The sequence below is a fragment of the Ovis canadensis genome, chromosome 2 (genome assembly GCF_042477335.2).
Source record: "Ovis canadensis isolate MfBH-ARS-UI-01 breed Bighorn chromosome 2, ARS-UI_OviCan_v2, whole genome shotgun sequence".
Classification (NCBI taxonomy): Eukaryota; Metazoa; Chordata; class Mammalia; order Artiodactyla; family Bovidae; genus Ovis; species Ovis canadensis.
The window spans coordinates 73,586,193-73,611,121 of record NC_091246.1 but is presented as its reverse complement, the minus strand read 5'-3'; the positions used below and the strand labels follow the sequence as shown (position 1 = coordinate 73,611,121).

The window sequence follows — 24,929 nt, the reverse complement described above, 5'->3', positions numbered from 1 at the left end:
TGTAAAGTCTCTCTCAGCAATGTTGATGCCTCATGTCAGCATGTCATTTAGGATTAGTCAATTTCAGATTTCCTGTCCTGTGAAACATTTACTTTACACAAGTTATCAGGAGATAATGTGGTCCTCACCAGTTTCCTGCTTATCTGTCTTTCCACACTGCTAACAGAATGTATTCTCTTCCATTTCCTTGTTTCAGAGAGCCTTCCACCATCAACTTACAGGAAAAAAAAAAAAGCCTCCAGAAGAATCTTCTGGTCTCTGCCCACACCACCATGGTCCAGTGGTGCACCAGCCCCTCTGCAGTGCACGCCCTTTCTCAATGTGATGGCACCACCATTCTTCAGTTATCACAGTACTGTACCTTTCAGATATACAGCATCGGTACCATGATAACCGAAAAAGGACAGTTCAGTCTCATATCTACCTGAATATTCCCTTGCACCCAAGGCCCACTCCTCCCAAGCTACCCACCCATAGGTGGCTACAGAATGATCTTCAAGTACACAGACACATGTATAGAGATATCAGTGCTCAGAGGGGCTGTTCACAGCAACCTCACTTACTTTCAGTAATGCTTTTTTTCACTGTGCTGCTTAGAATTCAAGCCTTCTGAGGATCTGCTCTTTTTGGATCTCCTACTTTAATAACCCAGCAGTCAACTTCTGATAACAACCCCTTGGCCTCAAACTCACTTCTGCATTTCCCTCCTAGTCCAGTGGTATTACTATGAACTTTGTCTTTTGAACAAAAAGGCAGTCCTTTTTCCTATAGCTAGAGAAAAGAGGAATGTTGATGTATGGCAAAACCAATACCATATTATAAAGTAATTAACCTCCAATTAAAATAAATAAATTAAAAAAATAATAATAATAATTTCATGACTGCAGTCACCATCTGCAGTGATTTTGGAGCCCAGAAAAATAAAGTCTATCATTGTTTCAAAAAACTAAATAAATAAATAAAATAAAAATTAACAACAACACCCAAGCTATATATAATAGTATACCTCCAAAATGGAAATAAGGTCTAAAGCACAGACAGAACTGTCAAATACTTATCACACAGCTTTAAGGACATGGGAGTGACAGATGGACAGGAAGAAACTGCAGGAAAGAAAAGAAGGCCGAATCCTTGAGACACTAGATGAAAACGACAACCTCCAGCTCATTTATGGATTTGTACAATCAAGTGTCCACAGGACAGTGTTCAGTATAACACGTTCGTGGTTTTGTGCAACTGGAGGACAGAAGTGAAGTGAAAGTCGCTCAGTCATGTCCAACTCTTTGCGACTGTCCATGGAATTCTCCAGACCAGAATACCGGAGTAGGTAGCCTTTCCCTTCTCCAGGGGATCTTCCCAACCCAGGGAATGAATCCAGATCTCCCGCATTGCAGGCGGATTCTTTACCAGCTGAGCCACAAGGGAAGCCTAAGAAACTGGAGTGGGTAGCCTATCCCTTCTCCAGGGGGATCTTCCTGACCCAGGAATAGAACTGGGGTCTCCCACATTGCAGGCAGATTCTTTACGAACTGAGCTATCAGGGAACAGAAGTGGACAGCATAAGGAGGCTGAAAGAAAACAACTCACGTGTAGGGAGAGAGTGGTCCGAGCAGGACTTTGGAAACATCCTGCTGTCCAAGGGTCATGAGTAATAGAGCCAGGCTCTGGTTGGTCGAGTCCACGCATCCACCCTGTAAATAAAAACACTTTAAAGATTAATATTGTACCAATCAGATAATGGAAAACCAATCAAACAGAGGGAGGAAAAAAAAGACACAGATGCCCAGAGCAGACACACAGAAGAGCAAGCTGCAAAGTTCGAGCAATAATAAAACTGAGTAAGGGTTTTTTAAAGAGTTATCCTCATATTAACAACTGTAGGGGGTTAAACTAACAGTTAATCAAAATAATTGTAAGAGTTGAGACTATCAGAATCAATAGACATTAAAGTTCACTGAGGTATATCTAAGGAAAAATGAAACTTTCCCTTCGTAATTAAACCCATAGCAGGACATATAAGCAAAAAGGCAAAATCATTTATAGGCAAAGCACAGGTAATTAACACAGGTTAAGTGAATTACATTTTTACTCATTAATATCTTTCAGAGAACACCACAGCTAATCTGACATGAAAGGACCCTTCCCTTTCCAAGGTCTTACCTGAAACACTTATTTAATTACATTCAGAAACTCCATGCCATGTCGTATTAGATTCCCCTCTTCAGCTCTTCCTGTGTGCCTTAGAACTGGAGAACCTCCCAAATCCAATCCCTCCACTCTTACTATTTATGCATTATCTTTCATTTTCCCTGTTCCTTCAAATCAAGAAGCAGAACAGAATTCTTTTCAAAAATTTCTCCTGAAGTATAACTGCTTTGGCTGCCTTTCTTTTTTCATTCTTGAATTTCTCAACCACTTTAGCCATCCTTACACTTGATGTGTGCATTCCTGCTGTTTCCATTTGTGTGTTAAACAATGTCTTTACTTCAGATCATTCTTTCTGGGATAACTCTATTTAAAGCAATTTCTTTAGTCAGTTCGATAGCTCTATTTACTCGTTTATTCGGCTGCACTGGGCCTTAGCTGCAGCATGCGGGATCCTTAGTTGCAGCTCATGGGCTCTAGTTCTCTGCTAGGGATTGAACCTGGGCCCCTCGTGTTGGGAGGATGGAGTCTTAGCCACTGGACAACTTCCCTTGTTCCTAAAACAATTTAAACTTGCATTGTAAATAGTGAAAGCAGGATGGCATCAACATATTTTGCACACATCACAAGAAATCTAGTTTTTCACCATGACACATCATCGTTCAAGGCTAGAATCTCCCAGACTTTGAACAGGTTAGGCGGTCGCCTACTGCTGCTTATGTGAGCACATCTCTCTCCTTTTTCAGTGTGTGCAGGGTAGGAAGTAAGTCAATTCCCTGATGCAGACAGTCATTCTCTGCCATTAAGACTTCCTACAATGGAGTAATAAAATCAGGAAGTGGATCCTCCAGCCAGGCTTTATGAAAATCTGCTCTTCTTAAATCTACCTGAGTTGATAAAGTTTATCTGAGTTTATCTCCTTTAGCAAATTTTAGAACAAGAGTTATAGCACATATATTTCCATCTAAATGGAAAACCTGACCCCATGGAGAATATATGGACCAACAACACTATTTATTTCTGTTTTACAGAACTCACTCGTTTCATAAAATTAAAACTGTTCTCTTTAGTCTCTGCTTCCTATCACTATAGTGCTATTCTGCCATTCTCAACTGATTTTTATTTATTTTACTAATTTATTTATTTTTGGCGGCACTGTGTCTTCACTGCTGTTTGTGCAGGCTTTCTGTAGTTGCAGCTAGCCGGGGCTTCTCTTCCTTGCGGTGTGAGGGCTTCTTACTGGAGTGGCTTCTCTTGTTGAGGAGCACAGTTTCTAGAGCACAGGCTCAGTACTTGTGGCACATGGGCTTAGTTATTCCGAGGCACGTGGGTTCTTCCTGGACCAGGGATCGAACCCGTGTCCCCTGCATTGGCAGGCAGATTCTTATCCACTAGGCCTCTAGGGAAGTCCCTCAACTGATTTTTATTATGTGCTGAACCAACACTTCACTGCAATAAATATATTAGGGTCTGTGTACAGGACACCATGGACGGAGTGGTGGGGCCACTCCAAAAGCAGAAGATACAATCCTTATGCCAAGTAGCTTCAGTCTCACTATAAAGATGAGATATGAGTAGGAACCAGTAACAGTTCAAGGTGAAGATGAAGCTATGCTGTTGAGGGCACCAGGACTGCCAAGGTGGTGGGGTAGGGGTAGTCATTCACCCGGCACCAGAGAGAGGCTTTGTGGAGGTGGGGATTTGAGCTGGCCCTGGAGTGATGAGCAGGATTTGGAGAGGGAAGAAGAACAAGAGGATGGGGGAAAATATGACCCAGGGCCAGTGAGGAACAGCCAGAAGGCCAGCCTGAAAGTGGCTGAGTGCTCTCTGAGGAGAACTATGTGAAACTGCAGGGACAAGGCGGAGCAGGGAGGCTAAGGCAGGGCTTTTCTCACTGGGTCAAGGGCTTTGATTTTATCCTGGGAAAGTGAGAAGCTGGTGAAGGTCTCTGAGCACAGGAGTAACAAGATCAGATCACTGTTTTAGGCGGGGAGACTTAGACTGAAGAGGATGTTGGAGAGAATGTGGAAAAGATTTCCTCTCTGCAAGAAGGGAAAGCCAGTACGTCTAATCAGAGGAGGTTGGTGTGGAAGGGAAGAGGGTAGCAGATGGTGCCAGAGAGATGGATAGGCTAGGGTAGTTCCAGAAAGTCTGGAATGGAATCAAGAGGGCTTGGTAACTAATGAGACATAAATGGAACAAGAAGAATTAGATCAGAGGATTTAAACTTTGGTAAAAATAAATGGTACCAAAGGAGATGGATTTTTATTACTTATTTAAACCATGTCACATCATAGACTTACAAAGAATTATTATAAAAACAAGAAGCATCTTGATCCTTTTTAGCAATTAAAGATCACAGACCCATACAAAAGAAGTTTTCTTAATGATTTAAAACAAAAAAACGCAGTCCAGCCACAATTAAATGGCTTAAGGTAGAATTTAACTAGAGTAAAGAAAAAAAAAAATAACCTAATCCAGACTGCATGTTTTCTGTCTTGCAGACTGGTAGACTGTGCTTTCACCCTGAGGCTTATAATCTGCCATTTATGGAGATATAAAGCCCACATTGTGCCTGTGGGCTCCCACTGGGCTGTTCTGTAATGAGATACATCCACTTCCCCCAGGTCCACTGGAAAGAGACAGGAGCGTTGATGAATGTCTAAGCAAAATGACCAGCGGTGCAGGCTTATCTTCAGCATCCTGTCACCTTTTCTTTGTCTCACCTTCCCAAGCCCCTACTGTGCTCTGACACAGGCCTGCCTTCCTTAGACAGTCGTCAACACTCCCAAACACTGTGCAAAGTTGAGCCTATTACGCTGTTTTTTATCTGAATTAACTGTCACATACAAATCCAGCTTTCCAGTTTCTCTTGAAAAATCTGAGAAGAACGAGCCCTCACCCATGCCGTGGCAACAACTAGGGGGCTGAGAGAAGGTCCCTGCTCTGGGCAGGGCAGTGCGTGCCCTTCAGTTGGCCAGTTGCTGCCTAACCTGCTTCATTTTTTATCCCCTCCCTCGTGCATGACTCTGTTCTAGTTCTCTGCCCTCCCGATCGTTAAAACTTACCTGCTGTTTGTATCAAACCAATGGGGCTGAGTCTCTGCTCACTGCTGCTGCTGCTGCTAAGTCACTTCAGTCGTGTCCAACTCTGTGCGACCCCATAGATGGCAGCCCACCAGGCTCCGCAGTCACTGACTAGTTAGCTAACCCACTAAGCTAGTTAATGCTGAACTGTCTAAAGGGTAGGAAGAGGTTAACTCCTTGACTGAAGCCCTTAAAAGAGAAAGAAAGTTGCTAATGAAGAAACATGGGAACTGCTTCCAGGTGCTCCTCTCCCCGACCTGCAGAAGCTGAGGACATACCCGGTAGATCTCTTCAAGCAGCAGCCTGGCGCAGTTCCTGCCGAGATCTTCAGGCAGCATCGCTGCGCCCTGGCCCTGGGGGTTGGAAGCCAGCTCAGCACTGAGAAAAGTGCCATTGGTGGTCTCGGCAACCAGGGACAGCCCAAAGCCCGGAGACCTGGAGATTCAAAGGCACAGACACTGAGTAGCGTATGAAGCAGGGTTTGCATTCACCAGTCAAAAGAGAAGACAAACATCCTTTTGATGGCACTCTGTCTGGTTATATTAGGCCTTATTAGAGCTCCTAGCAGCTCACACTGGGAATACACATGACTCAGTGAGGGCACACACATGGCAAAACCACTGCTTTCCCTTTCAGCCCTCCCTTCCCCGACACCGTACACTGTGAGAGTTTGTAACACTCCACGTGTACAGCCACCCTAACAGCTACCAGATATTGAGTTCTACTCTCAGCCAGTTTCTGAGCTAGGGGCTTGACATGACTCTGCAGAGTAAATATTACCATCCCACCTTAGAACTGAGGAAATGGACAAATCAAGCAACCAGCATCAAGTCCACATGGCCAGAAAGAGACTGATATGCACTTCAAACACAGGTGTTCCAGAAGCCAAAGACCACACAAGTTCTCCACTTGCTTGGCCCTCACTCAACCGCCCCAGAAATTTAAGCAGCCTGGGGAGCACCTGATTACAGCTCTTCTTGAGAAACAGCAAGTTGTTGCTCCGTAGCGACAAAGACCACCCAAGGAGAAAGGGCCTAGAGAAGGTACACCTTTATGTTTTTGTCCCCACGGGACATCGCTAACTCAGAATTCAATGAATATAATCCAGAAACCAGTACCATATGCTTGCCCAGGTGTTTTGGCCACCAGCAGCCAGAACCTAACACCCTTACCAGTCCAGGACCACAAATGCCTTGTGCACTCCTGCACACAAAAAACATTTAGGAGAAAGTTTCCACATACCCAGGAACTGGGGCACACACAGGCCCCTGCTCTCGTGAGGCTTAGTGACAACCAGTTTGATGTAAAACAAAATCAGTTGACAATAATAAACACAAGCATCTCCCCACAAAACTTCTAAACGTGACCCCTCACATCTACCTTGCTCAGTCCCTTTTAAACAAATGTAATTGATCCTTGGATAACACGGGTTTGAACTGCTCAGGTCAAGTGACACAGATCTTTTTTCACTAAATACGAACCCCAGATACAGAGGAACCAAAGATGGAGAGCTGACTGTTGGTTTCGAGTACAGGGAAGTTCAGCACTCCTAATCCAAGCGTTGTTCCAGGGTTAGCTATATACAGCTCCCAGCAGTACACTCCACATGCAACCACGATACAGCCCTGCCTCCTTTAACACAATTCGACATACATGTTCATGAAGCACCTTCTATGCATCTAGCACAAAACTAGCCAAAATAACTTGTTTCAGAAAAACTACATGTAAAATTAATAATGTACTATATGAGCTCACAACAAGGGGGAACTATACTGGTTGGTCCTTAATTTCTTTAAAAAAAAAAAAATTTGATTGTCTATGCAGCCAAGGGTTAATAACACCTGCCAAGGGAAGAGGGAGCAGTGAGAACACAGGTTCCAGGGCACTTTGAGTCACACTCAACAATCTAACACTGTACTTCCCAGCATCATCATGGGACATTTAAAGAACAATCTCAAGATGCCTATGACTCACTTGACCAGGGGCACCCAGCTCATCAGCAGAGGTAGTGGCACAAAATGACAAGGAGAAAACGGAGGGAGGAAGGGCCAGGAGACAAGCCACCATCACCGCTCTAACCCACTTAACTTGTAGCTCCTAAGCACTTCCAAACTTTTCCACCCGTGTGAAATTTTTGAGGTATGTGTACTTATTACAATGAACTTCACATTTAATCAAGATTGTTCCATTTGATATCGTATTTGTTTTACAGAAAACAACACGATAACATATTATGCTCTATGCATGTTATGCCGACATCCCCCACCCCCCAATTTGGGGTATGTATATTATCAGGCCTATTTCAAGTTATGCTGACAAAGCAGCTAATCACCAAGTGACCTCACTGAAGATGGCATTAGTATAGTTCATAGATAATGGGCTCCAAAACTTTCTAATTGATAAAGGGTTAGATTTTTCAAAAAGTCACTTTGGGAATCAAAATGGGACCATGCTGGACAAATGTGTACCAGACAAAGAACTGACACAGGCCACCAAGAACTGCTGGCTCCCAAAGTCCCAGGGCATGGCCACATAGGACTCTCACTCCCAGAGTTCAGCGAGCTTAACTTACAAGGACACTTCACTGAATTAGAAAAGGAAAATACCTACTCATGACTATAATTTCACAAGGGAGAAGGAAGATCACTGTTCGTCAATCATAACTTGTTATTTAGAAAGCAGAATGCAAATTTAACATTGTGCATTGGTTTTATAGGTAAATTTTACCTGTAAAACAAGGCTATATTATGCCTACATCTCCATACACATGTGAGCTTCCTACTCATTATTCGCAAGTATGGGCCTTGCATAGCCCTAGGGTCAGCTGGTCAATGACGGCATTATGAAAAGCCACATTCTAGCTGGGAGCACAGCCTTTTGGTCTGCTCTGCTTCTTTGTAGAGTGAGAGGCCAGATGACAAGGCACTACAGAGATCAGGCCACTCAGACAGCTGCTGGCACCACCTATCCTCCCCCATCCCTTGTAATTCCCTCCCCCCAGAAAACAGCTGACACATAATTCCAGACCTGCAGCCAAGAAGGGAGGAAAAAAGCAAGAACGGCATTAGCAGCTACCATTTCTGCAGCACCTACTATGTGCCCAGCATTGCATTAGGGGCTTACATATGGGATCTTTTCATCTTTACAGTAACAGTAACCTAGGGATGTAGGCATTATCACTCACATGTTAGGAATGAGGACACCACCAATGGTATTTGAGCAATACACCAAAAGTTTGGGACCATCACTGACCTTTCCAATTCCCAAGGAAACAGCCAGCTTCGCACACAAATCCTTTCCCAACTCTAAGCTCTGACACCACCTCCTCTGTTGCTCTGGACAAAGAGCCACCACTGCATTTGTGAAATCTCCTTTATCTTTTAGTTAGGCCTCATGAAGGTCAGAGATCCCATAACACACTCGCCGCCTTCTTTTCCCTCTCTTTCCTTCTTTTCCTGAGGTTAAAGAAAGCTCAGAGGAAGGACTATGAAAGGATGAGTTGTGGTACAACTTAGGAAAAAAACTGATTTCTTATCTCACAATTGTCAGTCTCTAATGTTCTTACTTTTATAAGACACAACCTGAAAAGTTCAGGTCCAGGGTGTAAAGGTACTGTCATTCACACTAAAATGGCTCAACAAAAACAGAGAAAACTCACATACAAGGAAAGCAAATTTGGCCAAATAATCTCTACCTACAAGTAAGAAAAATATACAAATGTACACTGTATTATCCTTCCAACTTTTCTGTACGCTTAACATTTTCATAATAAAAAATTAGTGGTTTCTAAATATATAACAAAAGCCTAAAACAGATATTTTCATTACATAGATCATCATTATTAACTTTTTATGTTCTAATGTGAGGTTTTCCACAAAGGCTCTAACTAAACCAAATTAAAATCTGCAATAACAAGTTTCTCTGGCTCCAAGGGTGTCGTTCCCCTTGATGGAGAGAGACGCCGACTGGCACTTAGACCAACAAAGGATTTTTTTCCCTAAATTGTTATTTACTCAGGATGGGAGAACTTTGTTTACTTTACTTTTTAGTGGGAACAGAGTGCAGATGGGATTTAAAGCTGGAGGCACTTTTATTAATAGCTGGGTTTTAATTCCCTGAGGCTGGTATTTCAAACCCTCATCACCCAGCACTGGGCACGGTGATGCTTTCCATGTGATAGGTGCTCAGAATATACTTGGTGGTGACAATGGCAGTAAGTCAGAAGGAAAAAAAATGTGAATCATTCTTCCTCTGGCTGCCCAACCTCAGAGCTGGCAGCTTAAGCTTCAATCAGAGACCAGGAGGATGAAAAATGCTTAGGGAGGCTGCAGAATTAGGCTCCCCAAATGCACAGACACTTACTTCCCAGAGTTGATGCCTTTCATGTGGTCTGTGTAAATATAGATATCAGGTAAAAACTTGTTGAGGATGCTCCTTGCAGAATCCACAATCCGGTTTGCCATCTGAGGTGATACACGTACTGAATACCTGCAGCTCGGAGTTAAGGGTGTCATTCTGCTTGGACTTCACAACAGAGAAAAGTCAGTCATAAAGCTAGCAAATATTTGTAGTACTGCCATAACAAAATGATGCTTCTAATTTCATTCTATTCTCCACCTGTATTTAATTACTTAACTTTGTAGTGTCACAACTCAATTTTTACATTATTATTTTTATTATTATATAATTTTTGTATTGTTATAAAAAGTCCTTGATGAAAAACATCCAAACAATATAGACACTTGGAAAGTATAAAATAAAAGCTGCCAACCCTGCTCTAGATTGCCTACCCATTCCCTCTCCCCTAGAAATGGTTCACCTCAATTCTGGAACAAATAAAGGCAATTGCCCCCTGTATGGCATGAGCCAGACTCCCTTTGAAGTATTCTCTGAACATCCCCACTGCTGTTATCCGTTAAGTCTTTCTATTAGAACTAAGATCAGGACAGATACCCCACTGGGACTGACCTGGGCCCCTGGGTGATCCAATCCACCCCATGGTATGCTGACAAAAGAAGCAGAAAAAACATTAGTAAAAGAACATATCTATATAGGTCTAAACAGGTTTTTAACTTAAGAGCCTATTTTCAATTATTTAAGTGCCGACAATGCTATTTATGGATGATACAGGCTCCTTGCAACTGCTACCTAATGGTCCAAATAGTGATAATTAGCACTTTTACAACAGGACAGCCTCAGACAGGAAAGATATTGGCAACTCAAATCAACTCAAATTAAAAAGGTGCTGCTTGAGGAACTGGAAACTACTGCCTCAAATTAAACTTTATTACAGAGACTGGTTCTCCCCAAATCAACCAACCAAATAAAAAATAAGTATGTACTAAGCACTTCCAATGTCCGATGTATGGTTAGGGGCTGGCTGTGCGTGTGGAACGAGGGGCTAAAGAAACAAAGAAGTAACAACACACAATCTTCCCGTTACTCTGATCCAAACCCCAGGCACAAAGTTCCTCAGGAAAAACCAGGTGTGTGGTCTCCTCAGCCCAGCCCAACTGTTCAAAAATTACTGTCAATAACACATTTAATTTTCATTTGAGCTGTAGAAACAAAAAGCAAAGAACCTGACTGGCATCAAGCTCCCCTTTCTGACCCATGCTGGACATTTACCAAAAGATCCAGCTCCCACGTGTGAGGGAGAAGCTCCCAGTAACTCCAGGCCCTCCTAGATCTTGAAATCAGACCCCTAGCCTGCTTGGTTCATCCCCAACCCAACACCACCATCCCCAGCTTCATGAACCGAAGTGTCCAAATCCCTCAGCCTGATCTACCTGCCTCCATTCTTCCAACCTGGAGTTTCCCCTCTCTCCTGAAATCAACCAGGATGCCCCAACTGTGGTCTGCACTTGAACTTACCACACATCTCCCTTCATATACACTCAGGCCGTCCTTGCTCTCCGATAACACTGCACGCTTCATAACGAAAGGGGCTCTACCTCTGTATCCCTCACAAGTCTCTCATACACTACTTTTGTACTCAGAAATACTCGATAAATATTTGACTTGACTCAAAGGACAAACCCAAAATGAGGAAAGAGTAAAGAGGGATTTTTCAATACACACACACACACACACACACAGCCCAGTTACATCACCACCTCCTCTGTCCAGGACGTACTTTTGACCACAGGCAGCTTCGACAAACAGTCCCAGGTCTCATACCCTTTGGACCAGGAGGGTGTTGTCCCTCTGAGGCCTGAAGTCCCCACATTCTGCAGGAAAATAACAGATGTCACTATTCTGATATATAATCCCATGGTGCTCGTGGCTTTCAAAGTTATTTCAGGTACATGATCATCTTATTTTATGCTCATAGTAACCTTGAGGTAAGGCCATGGGTTTCTGCTTCAGGGCTCTCACTGAGGACAACAGAACCAAGATTTAAAATTAAACAGATGCGACTTTCCAAAGGCAACCTTCTTCCCGGATCCCTCCAGGGATGTGGAAACTCAGTAGGTAAAAGTGCTAATCAGGGCCAATGGAAGCGTATACTAGAATTCAGGCACTGGAGTAATGAAGGAAAGGAACTTTAAAGCTGGCTGCATCCCAGAGTCATTATGGAGCTCTCTAGCTTGTTATGGAGGTCCTACCAAGACTGGCTAAGAGTTCTAGAATCGGACTATCTGTGTTAAGTCCCAGCTCCTGCAAACTGCATCATTCTGGAACCAGTGTGCTATTCCTGGTGCTTCCAGCCTTGCACAGTGGTGGTATCATAGCTAAAGAGTTTTATCCAAGGTGTGATTATTGCTACTTGAAAACCTGGTGCCTCCGCATCCTCACTGTTACAAAAATAATAATCATAATACTCTCCTTCACAAGGTCTGGAAGCTCAATTGAAACAATGCATGTCAGGTGCTCAGCCATGCCTTGTGTGTAGTCGGAGCCCAGTGAATGTCAACTACTGCTTTTCCTACTGGTAGTCCAAGGTCCAAACCCCAAAGCAGAGGTTCTTTCCTCTCAGGAGTAAGAGACCTCTCTGAGAATCTGGTAAAAGCCATGAACCCTGTCTCAAGAAACACGTGAACACACAATTTTGCAGACGATTTCAGGGGCCTTTTATGAGTACCATACTAAGAACTCATATCCATGAAAGATAAGTTCATGGCTACAGGGCATATGGAACTCCTACCCTTCACCCTCCCTGGTGTTACAAGTCAGAGAAGGCTAAGGAGGGAGGGTACATGTGAACACAAAGAAAGAGATTCACTCTCTCAGTACTCTCCCTACAATTAAGAGAAAGGAAACCAGATCGTCCAACAAACTCCACCTCACGCCCCTCTCTTGCCTCCACCCCAGCTTCTTCTCTTGACTCTTATACATCCAATCATGAACTACTGGGACGGCATCACAAAACTGAAAGACAGTGTTTCTTTCTCTCTCAGGCAGTGGGGAGAATGAGAGTGGGTGGCAGTAAGTAAACGGCAACCGCACTGTCCAGTCACAGCTGCTGGCAGGAATGCCACCAGCTCCCCCCCAGGCCCTGGCCAGTCAGTCAGAGAGACGCACTCTGCAGAGATGGGGGTAGAGGAACCACACAAGAGAATGGGGCTACTTCTCCCAGCTCGAGCCCTCCTACAGGGAATATAACCTCCAACCTCAGCCTTGCAAGTAACAAACCCCTGCTAAAGCTTTTTCCAAAAGCAGCTCTTTTTTCCCAGGCTCCAAAGCTGGCCAAGAAAAGTGATCTCAATTCAAACCCACATTCCTTTGGGGTATCTGTGAAACGGGCAGCTTTGCAGACCAGCAGCTGGAATGTCTGGTTTGCAGACAGGGATCTGGGCAAGGGTGCTGTGTTGACTTTCATGGGGAGTTTAGAGGTAGGACTAGAGTTAGGGCTAAATGGGGGAAGGCACAGGTGTCCTATCCCCAGCCTCAAGGAAGAGGAACCGCCTGGGACCTCACCAGCATCCTTCTGGCTCAGAGCCTACACAGGGAATGTTCGAAGAACACCAGAAAAAAGCAGAGGAGGAACAAGGTTACATCCCACATGCCTAGAGTACAACAGCTGCTTCAGCTTTTATGTAAAACCCTGTACAATCCCAGAGCTTTCCCTGTTTCCTGGCATCTTCATCAAAGGCATCAAAAAACTTACGAGGCTTTTGTACACCTGGTAGAGAGTACATGTGAGACCCCAGTGTGACAGCCTCCATGCAACCCATGTTGTTACCACAGGACTGTGGTAAACAAAGAGAGCACACCCTGGAAATCACATTTCCAAACTAGCGAGGATGGACTCCAAGCAGAGTTCACTGCCATGACACAGCACTGAAGAAACAAACCTCTAAATAGAAAAAACAAACTGAAATAGTTCTGAAAGTGTGTAGGACTCTGTGTACAAGGCCATTAACCACAACATTTTTGGCAACAGTGAAGAACAGAAGACATCCCAATGGCCATCAACAGGGTTTAACTTGGAATTTGTACACAGTGAAACTCAATGTTAAGGAGAATGAGGTCGAGCTATTAGTAACTAGGGGGGCTTCCCTGGTGGCTCAGGCAGGAAAGTATCCGCCAGCAATGTAGGAGACCCCAGTTCAATCTCTGGGTTGGGAAGATCCCCTGATGAAGGGAATGGCAACCCACTCCAATATTCTTGCCTGGAGAATCCCATGGACAGAGGAGCCTGGCAGGCTACGACCCATGGGGTCGCAAAGTCGGACACGACTAAATGACTAAACATGCACATAAGTAACTAACGTGCATCAAGCAAAACAGGTATCTCTGGTTTTTAAAAAGAAAACCCACCTACCAGCATCACCAGGCTTCCCAGGTGGTACCTGTGGTAAAGAACCTATTTGCCAATGCAGGAAACATAAGTTCAATCCCTGGGTCAGGTAGATCCCCTGTGAGGAGGAAATGGCAGTCCACTCCAGGATTCTTACCTGGAGAATGCTATGGACAGAGGAGCCTGACTGGCTGTAGTCCACAGGGTTGCAAGGAGACGGACAGAACTGAAGCAACTTAGCACACACTTGCATCACATTTCCATTCCTCTATAACCTGTTTCTATCTCCTAAGAGTCGGAGGATATGAGAGTCGACCATCACCTTTAGACGTCAACGTAAGCATCCATCAACCTGGGGGTTCCCTGGGAAAGGTACCATTTCTCCTCCACCAGCCATTTTCCCCCCTACACACACAAGTCTTGGCCCATGGTTGGGCCCAAGGACAGTCCTGAAGAGAACAGACATTAATCCAGGGAAGCTTTATTACAAGTTCCTCTGTTCTTGATGATTCCTAAAAAGAACTTCAGGCAGCACCCCAAGTTTGATCTTTTATCTCAGCAACAGCTCTCTCTGTCCTGTGGCTCTGCAATCCACCCTACATTGCGCCTTCACTACTCACCATGCAATCTAGTCAAGGCCTCTGAAAAGGCAATCCACTCCACAGTTCCTTTCCTCCAAGTAAGACCACCCCAAAGCCTCTTGAAAAATACAAAACTTGACTTTAAGCCCCTATCACCCCTAGAAGACACATCCTTTCTACTCATATCAAATCCCCACCAGGAAAGCCATCATCCAACCCCATCTGGCCCCCCACCTCCAACACTTGCCCTTACCATGATCTTGAATTCTACCACTCTTAACATCTGAAACCCTGAAATACAACTCCCTAAACACAATGTCAAGTTCTTCTACACAACACATACATCTATTTCCATTAAAACTGTGAAGGAAAAAAAAAAAAACTGTGACGGTTTCCAACCCCATGACCACGTGCTTTCTCCAGGCTAGCGTAAGGAGTGCACCAGCCATCGCTCCAATGACACGCTCACCAATACGCCCTGTAATCCACCCTTCTGCACATCTCACTCACCTGGTCGATCCACACCCAGTCCTGCATGAAGACGGCCCCCTGCCTCCTCCACTCCTCCTTCTAGGCTGCCAATTGCTGCTAGACTAGCCATACACCACACAGCTAGCACCATGAAAACAGCTCACTTCAGCTGAGCCCTTACTGCAGTCCCACAGCCTTTTTCTTATCCCGAGTTACTATGCCCCACTGGACATACCCCTCACAATGCCTAAGTGGCCCACATCTTCGCTGCCCTTGTCACATTCCCTTATCACACCCCTGCCAGTCCTCTCACCCTGGAACCCATCCTAACTCAGTAAAAATTGAAAATGCCTCTTACCGCTTTCCAATCATCATCAAAATGCTCCATCTAGAGCCATTCTTACCATACGCCTGCATTTTCAATCCATCTCCTCTTAAATAATAACAATAAAAACAAGAGCAGCCACCATTTACCAAATACTTACTTATACCAGTCCAGTGTCTCATACTATACATCTATTACTCCATTTAAACTTCATTAGAGCCTGGCAGACTAATGGGGTCACAAAGAGTCAGACAAGGCTGAGCACAGCACAGCATAGCACCAACAGCCCCACACAGCAGTCATAAACGGGGCCCAGTGATAAATGTGTCAACCAAAGTTTGGGGCCAAAATCCCAACATCGGTGAATGGCAAAGCCAAAATTAGAACCCACATCTGTCTGACTCTAGCACCTGTGCTTTAGCTTTAATCACCTGTTACCTTGCTTTGTCAGTCTCCCTCTCTCATGTATAAATCTACTTAACCTACAAAAATACTCAAATCATCAATCTTTTTGTTAAAAAGAGGGGATGTCCTCAATTATTTTCTCAAGTTATCACCATTTCTTTCTTTCCATTCTCTTTCCTGTCAAAGTTCTTGAAAGAGTAGCTTCTGCTTGCCACCATTTCCCCCCATCACTCTGCAGCCCAGAACTGGTTATCTGGCCTCTGACTCCAACACCCGCTGGAAAGAGCCCTCCAGGTTATCAGCAGCAGCCTCCTGTGAATCCCTCAGCTTGGCCTAATGCTCACTCCTCTGGGCCCTTTAAGGCACTGACTTGGCTTCTAATAAGCTACATTTTCTTTTCTCTTTTTTTAAGAAAAAAACCATTTGCAATTTATTCATAAACAAAGAGTCAATACCTTGATACATACAGACTTTCCCTCATCAACTTCCCTTTATCAGTTTGTATAGGAAAAGCAGAATAAATGATTGACTTTTATTACTGATTTTCAAAAGAATGGGTCGATTTCCAAGGATGATCAATACAGGGTTTTTTTTAAGTATCATAATAAATTTGTGGATGTAACCTTATTTAATGTGTAATCAATCGGTCTGTAGTTATTTTTATTGGTAGTTAGACTGTCCCATCTTTGGCTAGTAGGAGCCACCTCAAGTTGGCTTCTGTATCCTTTTGACATGACTTTAGTAGCCTTTGACAGCTTCCTTGATGTCTGGGAATTTTACTAGATACTGTCAAATTCTTAATCATAGTAGTTACATTGTCTCACCTTCTTACCAACTTTTCATCAGAATATGATGTCAAGCTTTAGTTTCTTTACCAATCTAACTAGAGAGAGATGGCATCTCAGTCTAGTTTTAATGTATTTATTTTTAATGAAGTATCACTGATTTCTTTATTCCCCATTCAACTCTGATTTTCCCTAGTCTCCCTTCCTGGAAGAACTTTGCTTTCTGCTTTCAAATCTTAGTGACCTTTCAGGGTCCCACCCTCTTCTCTTTGCCTTCTACATGGTGGCTGATGCCACAGCCATCCATTTCTAGCTTTCCTTGTCCCTGAGTTCTACATCTCCTAGGAAGTTCTACATTCCCAGCTTCTAAGTCCTTTCTGGACTTATCCATGTACTTACCTGGAATCATAAAACCCAACATGAATAAAACTAAACTTATTTTCACTGCCAACCACATGGCCACAACCCACCCCAAACATTTGCAGCTTCTATCTGAACAAATATGTCTATTCAGGGGTATAAGTGAGAAGCATCAAAATCATACTCAAGGACTCCCTATTCCTCTAGCACAGACCCAGGTGATCACTGCATCCTATCTATCCTGCCTCTAAGAGACCTCCATAAACTAGCAGCCCTCACCTGTCCCCAAGCTACAACCCTCACCAGCTCTCTTTAGGGCATGATAATTCCCTACTATCTCTGCCTCTAAGTGAGTGCACTGAAGAGGTGCTTTTGTTTTGTTTTGTTTTCCAACTCATACCTACCAACATTTCTACAATGAGCCAAAAACAGCCAAAAGTTCTTTCTGTACCACTGGAGTTATTTGGTTAATGTGCAAATTCTAAATTCTTTCTCCAAAAGAAAATTACTGATTCTGAATGACGGTCAATTCCTCAGCACAGCCTCCAGTCTTCACAGGCTTCTGCTCTCACTTTTTGTCCCATCTTCCACTACCAGACATCCTTGAGTGACCTGCATTCAGGCCACACCACATTGCCTGCCGCTCCCCAGAATGGCTGGGCACTGTTCCCTCCACACAGGCCCACATTTCCATCCGCAGCACTCCTCCTTCTTTGTCCCGCTTTACAAGCCTATATTCTTCAGGCTCAGTCCAAATGCCCTGTCCTCTCTATAGGAAAAAGCAGAGGTTAAAGGCATGGGCCACAGAGACAGGGTTCAAATCCCAGCTCTACCATTACTAACAATGTTATATGGGAGTAAATTCCTTAAGCGTTTGAAGCCTCAGTTTCTACATCCATAAAATAGGATGGAAGTGAATTCAGACTCACTTTGAGGTTAAGAATAAAGTATATAAAATATAAATATATTAAACTCCACAATCAAAATACATAGAGTGGCTGAATGGATAAAGGAAGATCCAACAAGAGACAAATGAAAATGAAAACAGAAGGTACCAAGATTTACGAATGCACCAAAAGGAGTACTAAGAAATTTTACACTGATAAGTGCTTTCCTGGGCGCCTGATGTCCGCTGCCAGCATTCAGAAGTTGTTTTGTGGAATTTACTCAGCGTTCAAATGTTCTTTTGATGAATTTGTGGGGGAGAAAGTGGTCTCCCTATCCTATTCCTCTGCCTTAGGGCCGCCTGATAAGTGCTAACATTCTTTCTATGAAAGGAAGATCTCAAACAGCCTAACTACGCTAGAAAAAGAAACCAAATTCAAAGTTGGCAGATTAGACATAAATAAAACAGAAAAACAATAGAAAAAAATTAATGAAATAGTTGATTTTTTGAAAAGATAAAAACTGACAAACCTTTAGCTAGACTAAGAAAAGATAAGACTCAAGTAAGGAAAATCAGAAATGAAAGGAAACATTACAACTGATGCCACAGAAATTGGAAAACATCATGAGGGACTATTATAAACGACTATATGTCAATAAACTGGACAACTTAGAAGAAATAAACTCCTATACACCTAAAAACTTTCAAGTCTGAATCAAGAACAGAGAGCTTGAACAGATCAGTTACATGTAAAAAGATTAAACCAGTAATGGTGAATTCTACCAAACATTCAAAGAAGAATTAATACCAATGCTTAAACTTCTAAAAAAGATCTAAGAGGAAACACTTCCAAACTCACTTTATGAGATTAGGGTCACCAAAGCCAACGACAATACAAGAAAACTACAGGCCAATATATCTGACAAACACGGATGCAAAAAAACTCAAAAAAATTAACAGAGTTCGACAGCACATTAAAAGGGTCACATAACATGACACAGTTGTATTTATCCCTGAGATGCAAGAATGGTTCAACATATGCAAATCAAACAATGTGATACATCACATTAACAGAATGACGAATAAGAATCACATCATTGTCTCAATAGCTGCAGAAAAAGCATTTGACAAAAAACACTCTTTCATGATATAAAAAAAAAACAAAACCCTCTCAACAAATTAAGCATGGAAGCAACTTACCTCAACACAATAAAGGCCATATATGAAAAGCCCAAAGCTAACATTATCTTTAATGGTGAAAAACTGAAAGCTTTTCCTATAAAATTCAGAACAAAGCAAAGATACCCACTCTTGACATTTCTATTCAGCATAGTACTAGAAGTCCTACCCAGAGTAATTAAGTAAGAAAAAGAAAATGCATTCAAATTGGAACGGAAAAAGTAAAATTATCTCTTTTTGCAGAAGACGATCTTATATGTAGAAATCCTAAAGAATAGCATCAAAAAAAAAAACACTGTTAGAATAAATGAATTCGATATAGTGGAATGACACAAAATCACCATACAAAAATCAGTTGAGTTTCTATACACAAACAACAAACTACTTGCAAAAAAGAATCAAAGAAACAATCCTATTTACAATAGCATTTAAAACAACCTAAATTCTTAGAAATAAACTTCAACAAGGAAGTGAAAGACCTACACACTAAAAACTACAAAACACTGATAAAAGACATTTTAAAAGACTTTAAAGGAAAAGACAGTCCATGTTCACAGACTGGAAAAATTAATATTGTTAAAATGTCCATACTTTCCAAAGCAATCTGCAGATTCAAGGTAATCACTATCAAAATCTCACATTTATTTTTAATAAAAATAGGAAAAAATAAACCTAAGATTTATATGAAACCACAAGGACTCCAAATAGCCAAAGAATTCTGAGCAAGCAGAACAAAGCTGAAGGCATCACAGGTCCTGATACCAAAATATGTTACAAAGCTACCGAAATTAAAATGGTATAGTACTAACATAAAAAAAAGAAAAAAAAAAGAGACAACAGAACAGAAAGCCCAGAAATAAACCTATACATATCTAGCCACTTGACCTTCAACTAGGTTGCCAAGAATATACAGTGGGGAAAGGATATCCTCTTCAATAAACACTGTTGGGAAAACAATACCTATATGCAAGAGAATGAAACAGGATTCTTATTTCACACCAGGTACAAAAATAAACTCAAAATGAATTAAAGACAAATGTAAGAGTTGAAACTATAAAACTCTGAGAAGAAAACAGTGAGGAAGACTTTTAGCTTCAGCAATGATTTCTTGAATACCAAAAAGGGCGGGGGGGCGGGGGCGGGGGAAGGAGGCAAAATAAACAACAAAGTGAAAAGGCAACCTATGTAATGAGAGAAAATGTCTGAAATTCATATACATGATTAACACTCAAAAGATATAGGACACCTTATCTTACAGTTTAGTAGCAAAATGAACAAACAAACAACTCTACTTAAAAATGGGCAAAGGGCTTGAACAGACACTTCTCCCAAAAGGACATACAAATGACAAACTAAAACATGGAAAGGCACTCAATAATCACTAATCACCAAGGAACTACAAATTAAAACTACACTGAGCTATCACCTCACCCCATTTGGATAGTGATTATCAAAAAATAAACAAGTAAGAAGTGTTGGTGAGCGTATGCAGAAAAGGGAGTCCTTGCACACTGCTGGTGGGAACATGCACTGGTGGAGCTGCTATGGAAAACAGCATGGTGATTCCTCGAGAAATTAAAAATAGAACTGCCATCTGATCCAGCAATCCCACTTCTGGATATATATCTAAAGAAACTTACATTAGGATCTCAAAGAAATACATTCCTATATTCTTTTCAGCATTATTTACAATAGCCAAGGTATAAAAGCAACCTAAATGTCTACCAACAGACAAATGGATAAAGAAAATGTGGTATATGGATGCAATACTGTTATTCATCCTCAAAAAAGGAAATGTTATCATTTGTGGCAACATGGGTGAACCTGGAGGATATTATGCTATGTGAAATAAACCAGATACATAAGAACAAATACTACATGATCCCATTTATATGAGGAATCTAAATAAGTCCTGCTGCTGCTGCTAAGTCACTTCAGTCATGTCCAACTCTGTGCGACCCCATAGACGGCAGCCCACCAGGCTCCCCCGTCCCTGGGATTCTCCAGGCAAGAACAATGGAGTGGGTTGCCATTTCCTTCTCCTAGACACTTACTATACACTGTAATGCCTATATTGCATACTTAAAATTTGCTAAGAGGGCAAATCTTATGTTAAAAGTATTCTTATCACAAAAAATTAAAATAATAAAGAAGATGAAAAGAAACTTTTGGAGGTGATAGAAATGTTTATGGCACTGATTGGGTTGATGGTTTCACAGGTATATATATATATATCTCCAAATTCCTCAACTTGTACACATTAAATATATACAGTTTTTTGTATGCCAACCACATCTCAATAGTTTAAAAAATAAAAATACCCGTGGTGGAGTCATGTCAATGTATGGCAAAACCAATACAGTATTGTAAAGTAAAATAAAGTAAAAATAAAAATTAAAAAAAATAAAAAATAAATTAAGTATATAAATTATCATAGTTCAGAATAAGCAATTACTAAATGGTAGATATTGTTCATTATTACTCAGCTCTCTCACATCTTTCAGACAAATATGCCACTCTACTCTTAGTTCCTCCAACCCACTGAACATCATCTACACTACTTTATACATTATAGCAGAATTATGTATCTGTACATTCATTTTCTTCACCAGATGATGAGCTCTTCTGAAGCAGGGACTACAGTGCATTGGTAGCCCCCATATCAAAGCCCTCAAGAGAGTGTCAGAGACAGTGAAACTGTTTGCTTAAGTTTTAACCGAAGAAAATAAATGAATCAATCAGTCAATCTAGTTTATGATGAGGCAGATAATAAAATACCCTATCTCAGCCAGTAATTACAAGTTCACTGTTAAGATTTTTCCAAGACTGTTGTCTGGAATGTGAAGCCAAGTGGGCCTTCGGAAGCATCACTACAAACAAAGCTAGTGGAGGTGACAGTATTCCTGTTGAGCTATTCCAAATCCTAAAAGATGCTGTTAAAGCTGCATTCGATATGCCAGCAAATATGGAAACTCAGCAGTGGCCACAGAACTGGAAAAACGTTAGTTTTCATTCCAATCCCAAAGAAGGGCAATGCCAAAGAATGTTCAAACTACCACACAACTGTACTCATCTCACATACTAGTGAAGTAATACTCAAAATTCTCCAAGCCAGGCTTCAAGAGTACATGAACTGAGAACTTCCAAATGTTCAAGCTGGATTTATAAAAGGCAGAGAAACCAGAGGTCAAATTGCCAACATCCGCTGAATCACAGAAAAAGCAAGAGAATTCCAGAAAAATATCTACTTCTCCTCTATTGATTATGCCAAAGACTCTGACTGTGTAAAACACAACAAACTGCAGAAAATTCTTAAAGAGCTGGGAATACCAGACCACCTTACCTGCCTCCTGAGAAATCTGTATGCAGGTCAAGAAGGAACAGTTAGAACTGGACATGGAACAACAGACTGGTTCCAAATTGGGAAAGGAGTATGTCAAGGCTATATATCGTCACCCTGCCTATTTAAGTTATATGCAGAGTATATCATGCAAAATGCCAGGCTGGATGAAACACAAGCTGGAACCAAGGCTGCAGGGAGAAATATCAATAACCTCAGATATGCAGATGGTAACACCCTTATGGCAGAAAGTGAAGAGGAACTAAAAAGCCTCTTGATGAAAGTGAAAGAAGAGAGTGAAATAGCTGGTTTCAAACTCAACATTTAAAAAATGAAGATCATGGCATCTGGTCCCATCACTTCATGGCAAACAGATGGGGAAACAATGAAAACAGTGACAGACTTCACTTTCTTGGGCTCCAAAATCACTGCAGATGGTGACTGCAGCCATGAAATTAAAATACGCTTGCTCCTTGTAAGGAAAGCTATGACCAATCTAGACAGCATATTAAAAAGCAGAGACATTACTTTGCGGACAAAGGTCCATCTAGTCAAAGCTATGGTTTTTTCCAGTAGTCATGTATGGATGTGAGAGTTGGACTATAAAGAAAGCTGAGCACCGAAGAATTGATGCTTTTGAACTGTGGTGTTGGAGGAGGCTCTTGAGAGTCCCTTGGACATCAAGGAGATACAACCAGTCCAAGGAAATCAGTCCTGGATATTCACTGGAAGAACTGATGCTAAAGCTGAAACTCCAATACTTTGGCCACCTGATGCGAAGAACTGACTCATTTGAAAAGACCCTGATGCTGGGAAAGATTAAAGGCAAGAGGAGAAGAGGACAACAGAGGATGAGATAGTTGGATGTCATCAGTGACTTGAGGGACATGAGTTTGAGTAAGCTCCAGGAGTTGGTGACAGGGAGGCCTGGCGGACTATAACCCATGGGGTCGCAGAGTCAGACACAACTGAATGACTGAACTGTTGTCTGAAATGTAAATAACCCTGGGAAGAAGTAAACTGTTACGAGTCATTCTTATCTCACTGAGGCAAAGGAAAAAAAAGTAAGATATCTGAAGCGAATGCAAAGGATACGCCATTCCTCTGATACGTTTGATCTTTCCTGGATCTATGAGTTGAATAGGCTTCAGGATCTTCCTCACAGGACATGAAAAAAACACTTCACCTCCTCCTCCAGGAGGCATTCCCCGTCGTACAACCTGCAGGCATAGTGAAAAAGAAGAGGTCAGGATTCAATAGAGTGGATGACACCCAGCCAGGCTGGTGTACACCAAGAATGAAAACCAATATTAGAATGCAGAAGGCTTTCGAACCCAACTTGTCCATCTCTTTAAGATCGACAGCACCTAATGTTAGCTCCACAGGGGCACGTGCTGAGCAAGGGGACTATGTGGTGTGTCAGAAAAAGCAGTAGTAAAAAAAAAATAAAATTAAAAAAAAAAAAAAAGAAAAAGCAGTAGGCACAGAGTCTACATGTTCCAGTCAAAGCCAGATAGGTCACTTCACCGCCAGAACTTGTTTCCTCAACCTTAAAATGAGGAACTAGTCTAGCTCGTCAGCTTACCCACTTCTTAACCACCAAGAACCCTTTTCTCCTCTTCTGGAATTAAATGGTCTATCAAAATTCAATAGTTTTGAGTTATTAAATAAAAACGAAGTAATTTCCCTTCAAAAAGCAGAGATGCTAAACAGCTTAAGATATCCAGTGTTATCACACTGGATTGATATAATTCCCTTAAATAGCAAACAAACAGATGCTTAAATTACTTCAACTAGGTTTTGAAAGTAAAGTACTAAAAAGTATTAGGGACATTCAGATTGGTAGGCTCTGGACACAAATTAAAATAAATGATCCAGATCAGAGGGGTAGCATGGTCAGAATCTCAGCTCCATGACTTATTGGCTGAGTTGTTATGAGTCAAGGAGTTAATGTATGTAGAATGCTGACAACATCTACTACCACTAAATAAGTACAATGTATCAATTACTCTTGTCATTAGTAAAGGGACCCTTTCAGCTCAAAGTCTACAATGCTAGGTTCAAGAATTCTTATAATGATGACTTCAAATGTGCCATACACACACTGAGCCATACAGCTCCTCCAGTGAGCTGGTAAGAAAATATTTCATACTGATTTATGCCACCAACAATCTGGACATTCATACCTTTAACTCAAAAGATTCACCATCAATCCCAAACTGTTTCAGTAGAGGGAGTGCTGTTGCCTTCAGAACATCAACCTGTAGAATAATTTCAGAAAAAAAAAGTTTAGTTAAACCTTGAGATGGAAAGAAGAAAGACTCCACAAAGCAGGTTAAGGCTTCATCCAGGTAGATGAAGGAGTCTGGTAAAGAGAAAAGAGGCTAGCTTACAACTGAGGGCATGGGTTGGCTCTGCTCTCGACTAAAGACTATGATTTTATAAGCCACTGGCTTCTCTGAGCCCCTTTTCCACATTTATAGTAGTACACACCTACCTTATGAGTCATCATGAGCATCACATGCTATCATGCAAAAAGCACCAAGAAACTGCTGGGCTCCTGCAGAAAACAAACTGAGACCTCTGCTCATTCTTACAGGTATAAACACTAAGCAAAAACATG

At 41.9% G+C, this 24,929-nt stretch overlaps 2 protein-coding genes across 15 annotated transcripts in view; one reads left to right on the top strand and one right to left on the bottom strand.

The window, feature by feature from the left end:
• Nucleotides 1-24,929, top strand: part of AK3 (adenylate kinase 3) — a 467,912-nt gene that overhangs the window by 341,624 nt on the left and 101,359 nt on the right. The gene's annotated exons all lie outside the window — the stretch shown is intronic.
• Nucleotides 1-24,929, bottom strand: part of RCL1 (RNA terminal phosphate cyclase like 1) — a 64,001-nt gene that overhangs the window by 10,384 nt on the left and 28,688 nt on the right. For 4 of the 14 annotated variants that reach the window (XM_069576491.1, XM_069576494.1, XM_069576493.1 and 1 more), the window contains exons 4-8: nt 24,493-24,567; nt 23,402-23,526; nt 9,594-9,719; nt 5,510-5,666; nt 1,588-1,691 (exon numbers count right to left, since the gene is read on the bottom strand). In XM_069576491.1, coding sequence (XP_069432592.1) covers nt 1,588-1,691; nt 5,510-5,666; nt 9,594-9,719; nt 23,402-23,526; nt 24,493-24,567 — 587 coding nt within the window. Of the gene's footprint in view, nt 1-1,587; nt 1,692-5,509; nt 5,667-9,593; nt 9,756-10,199; nt 10,237-11,105; nt 15,526-16,211; nt 16,241-17,305; nt 19,331-22,309; nt 23,527-24,492; nt 24,568-24,929 lie in introns of those variants that run through there. The other 10 variants (XM_069576503.1, XM_069576500.1, XM_069576505.1 and 7 more) reach the window with 10 other exon arrangements.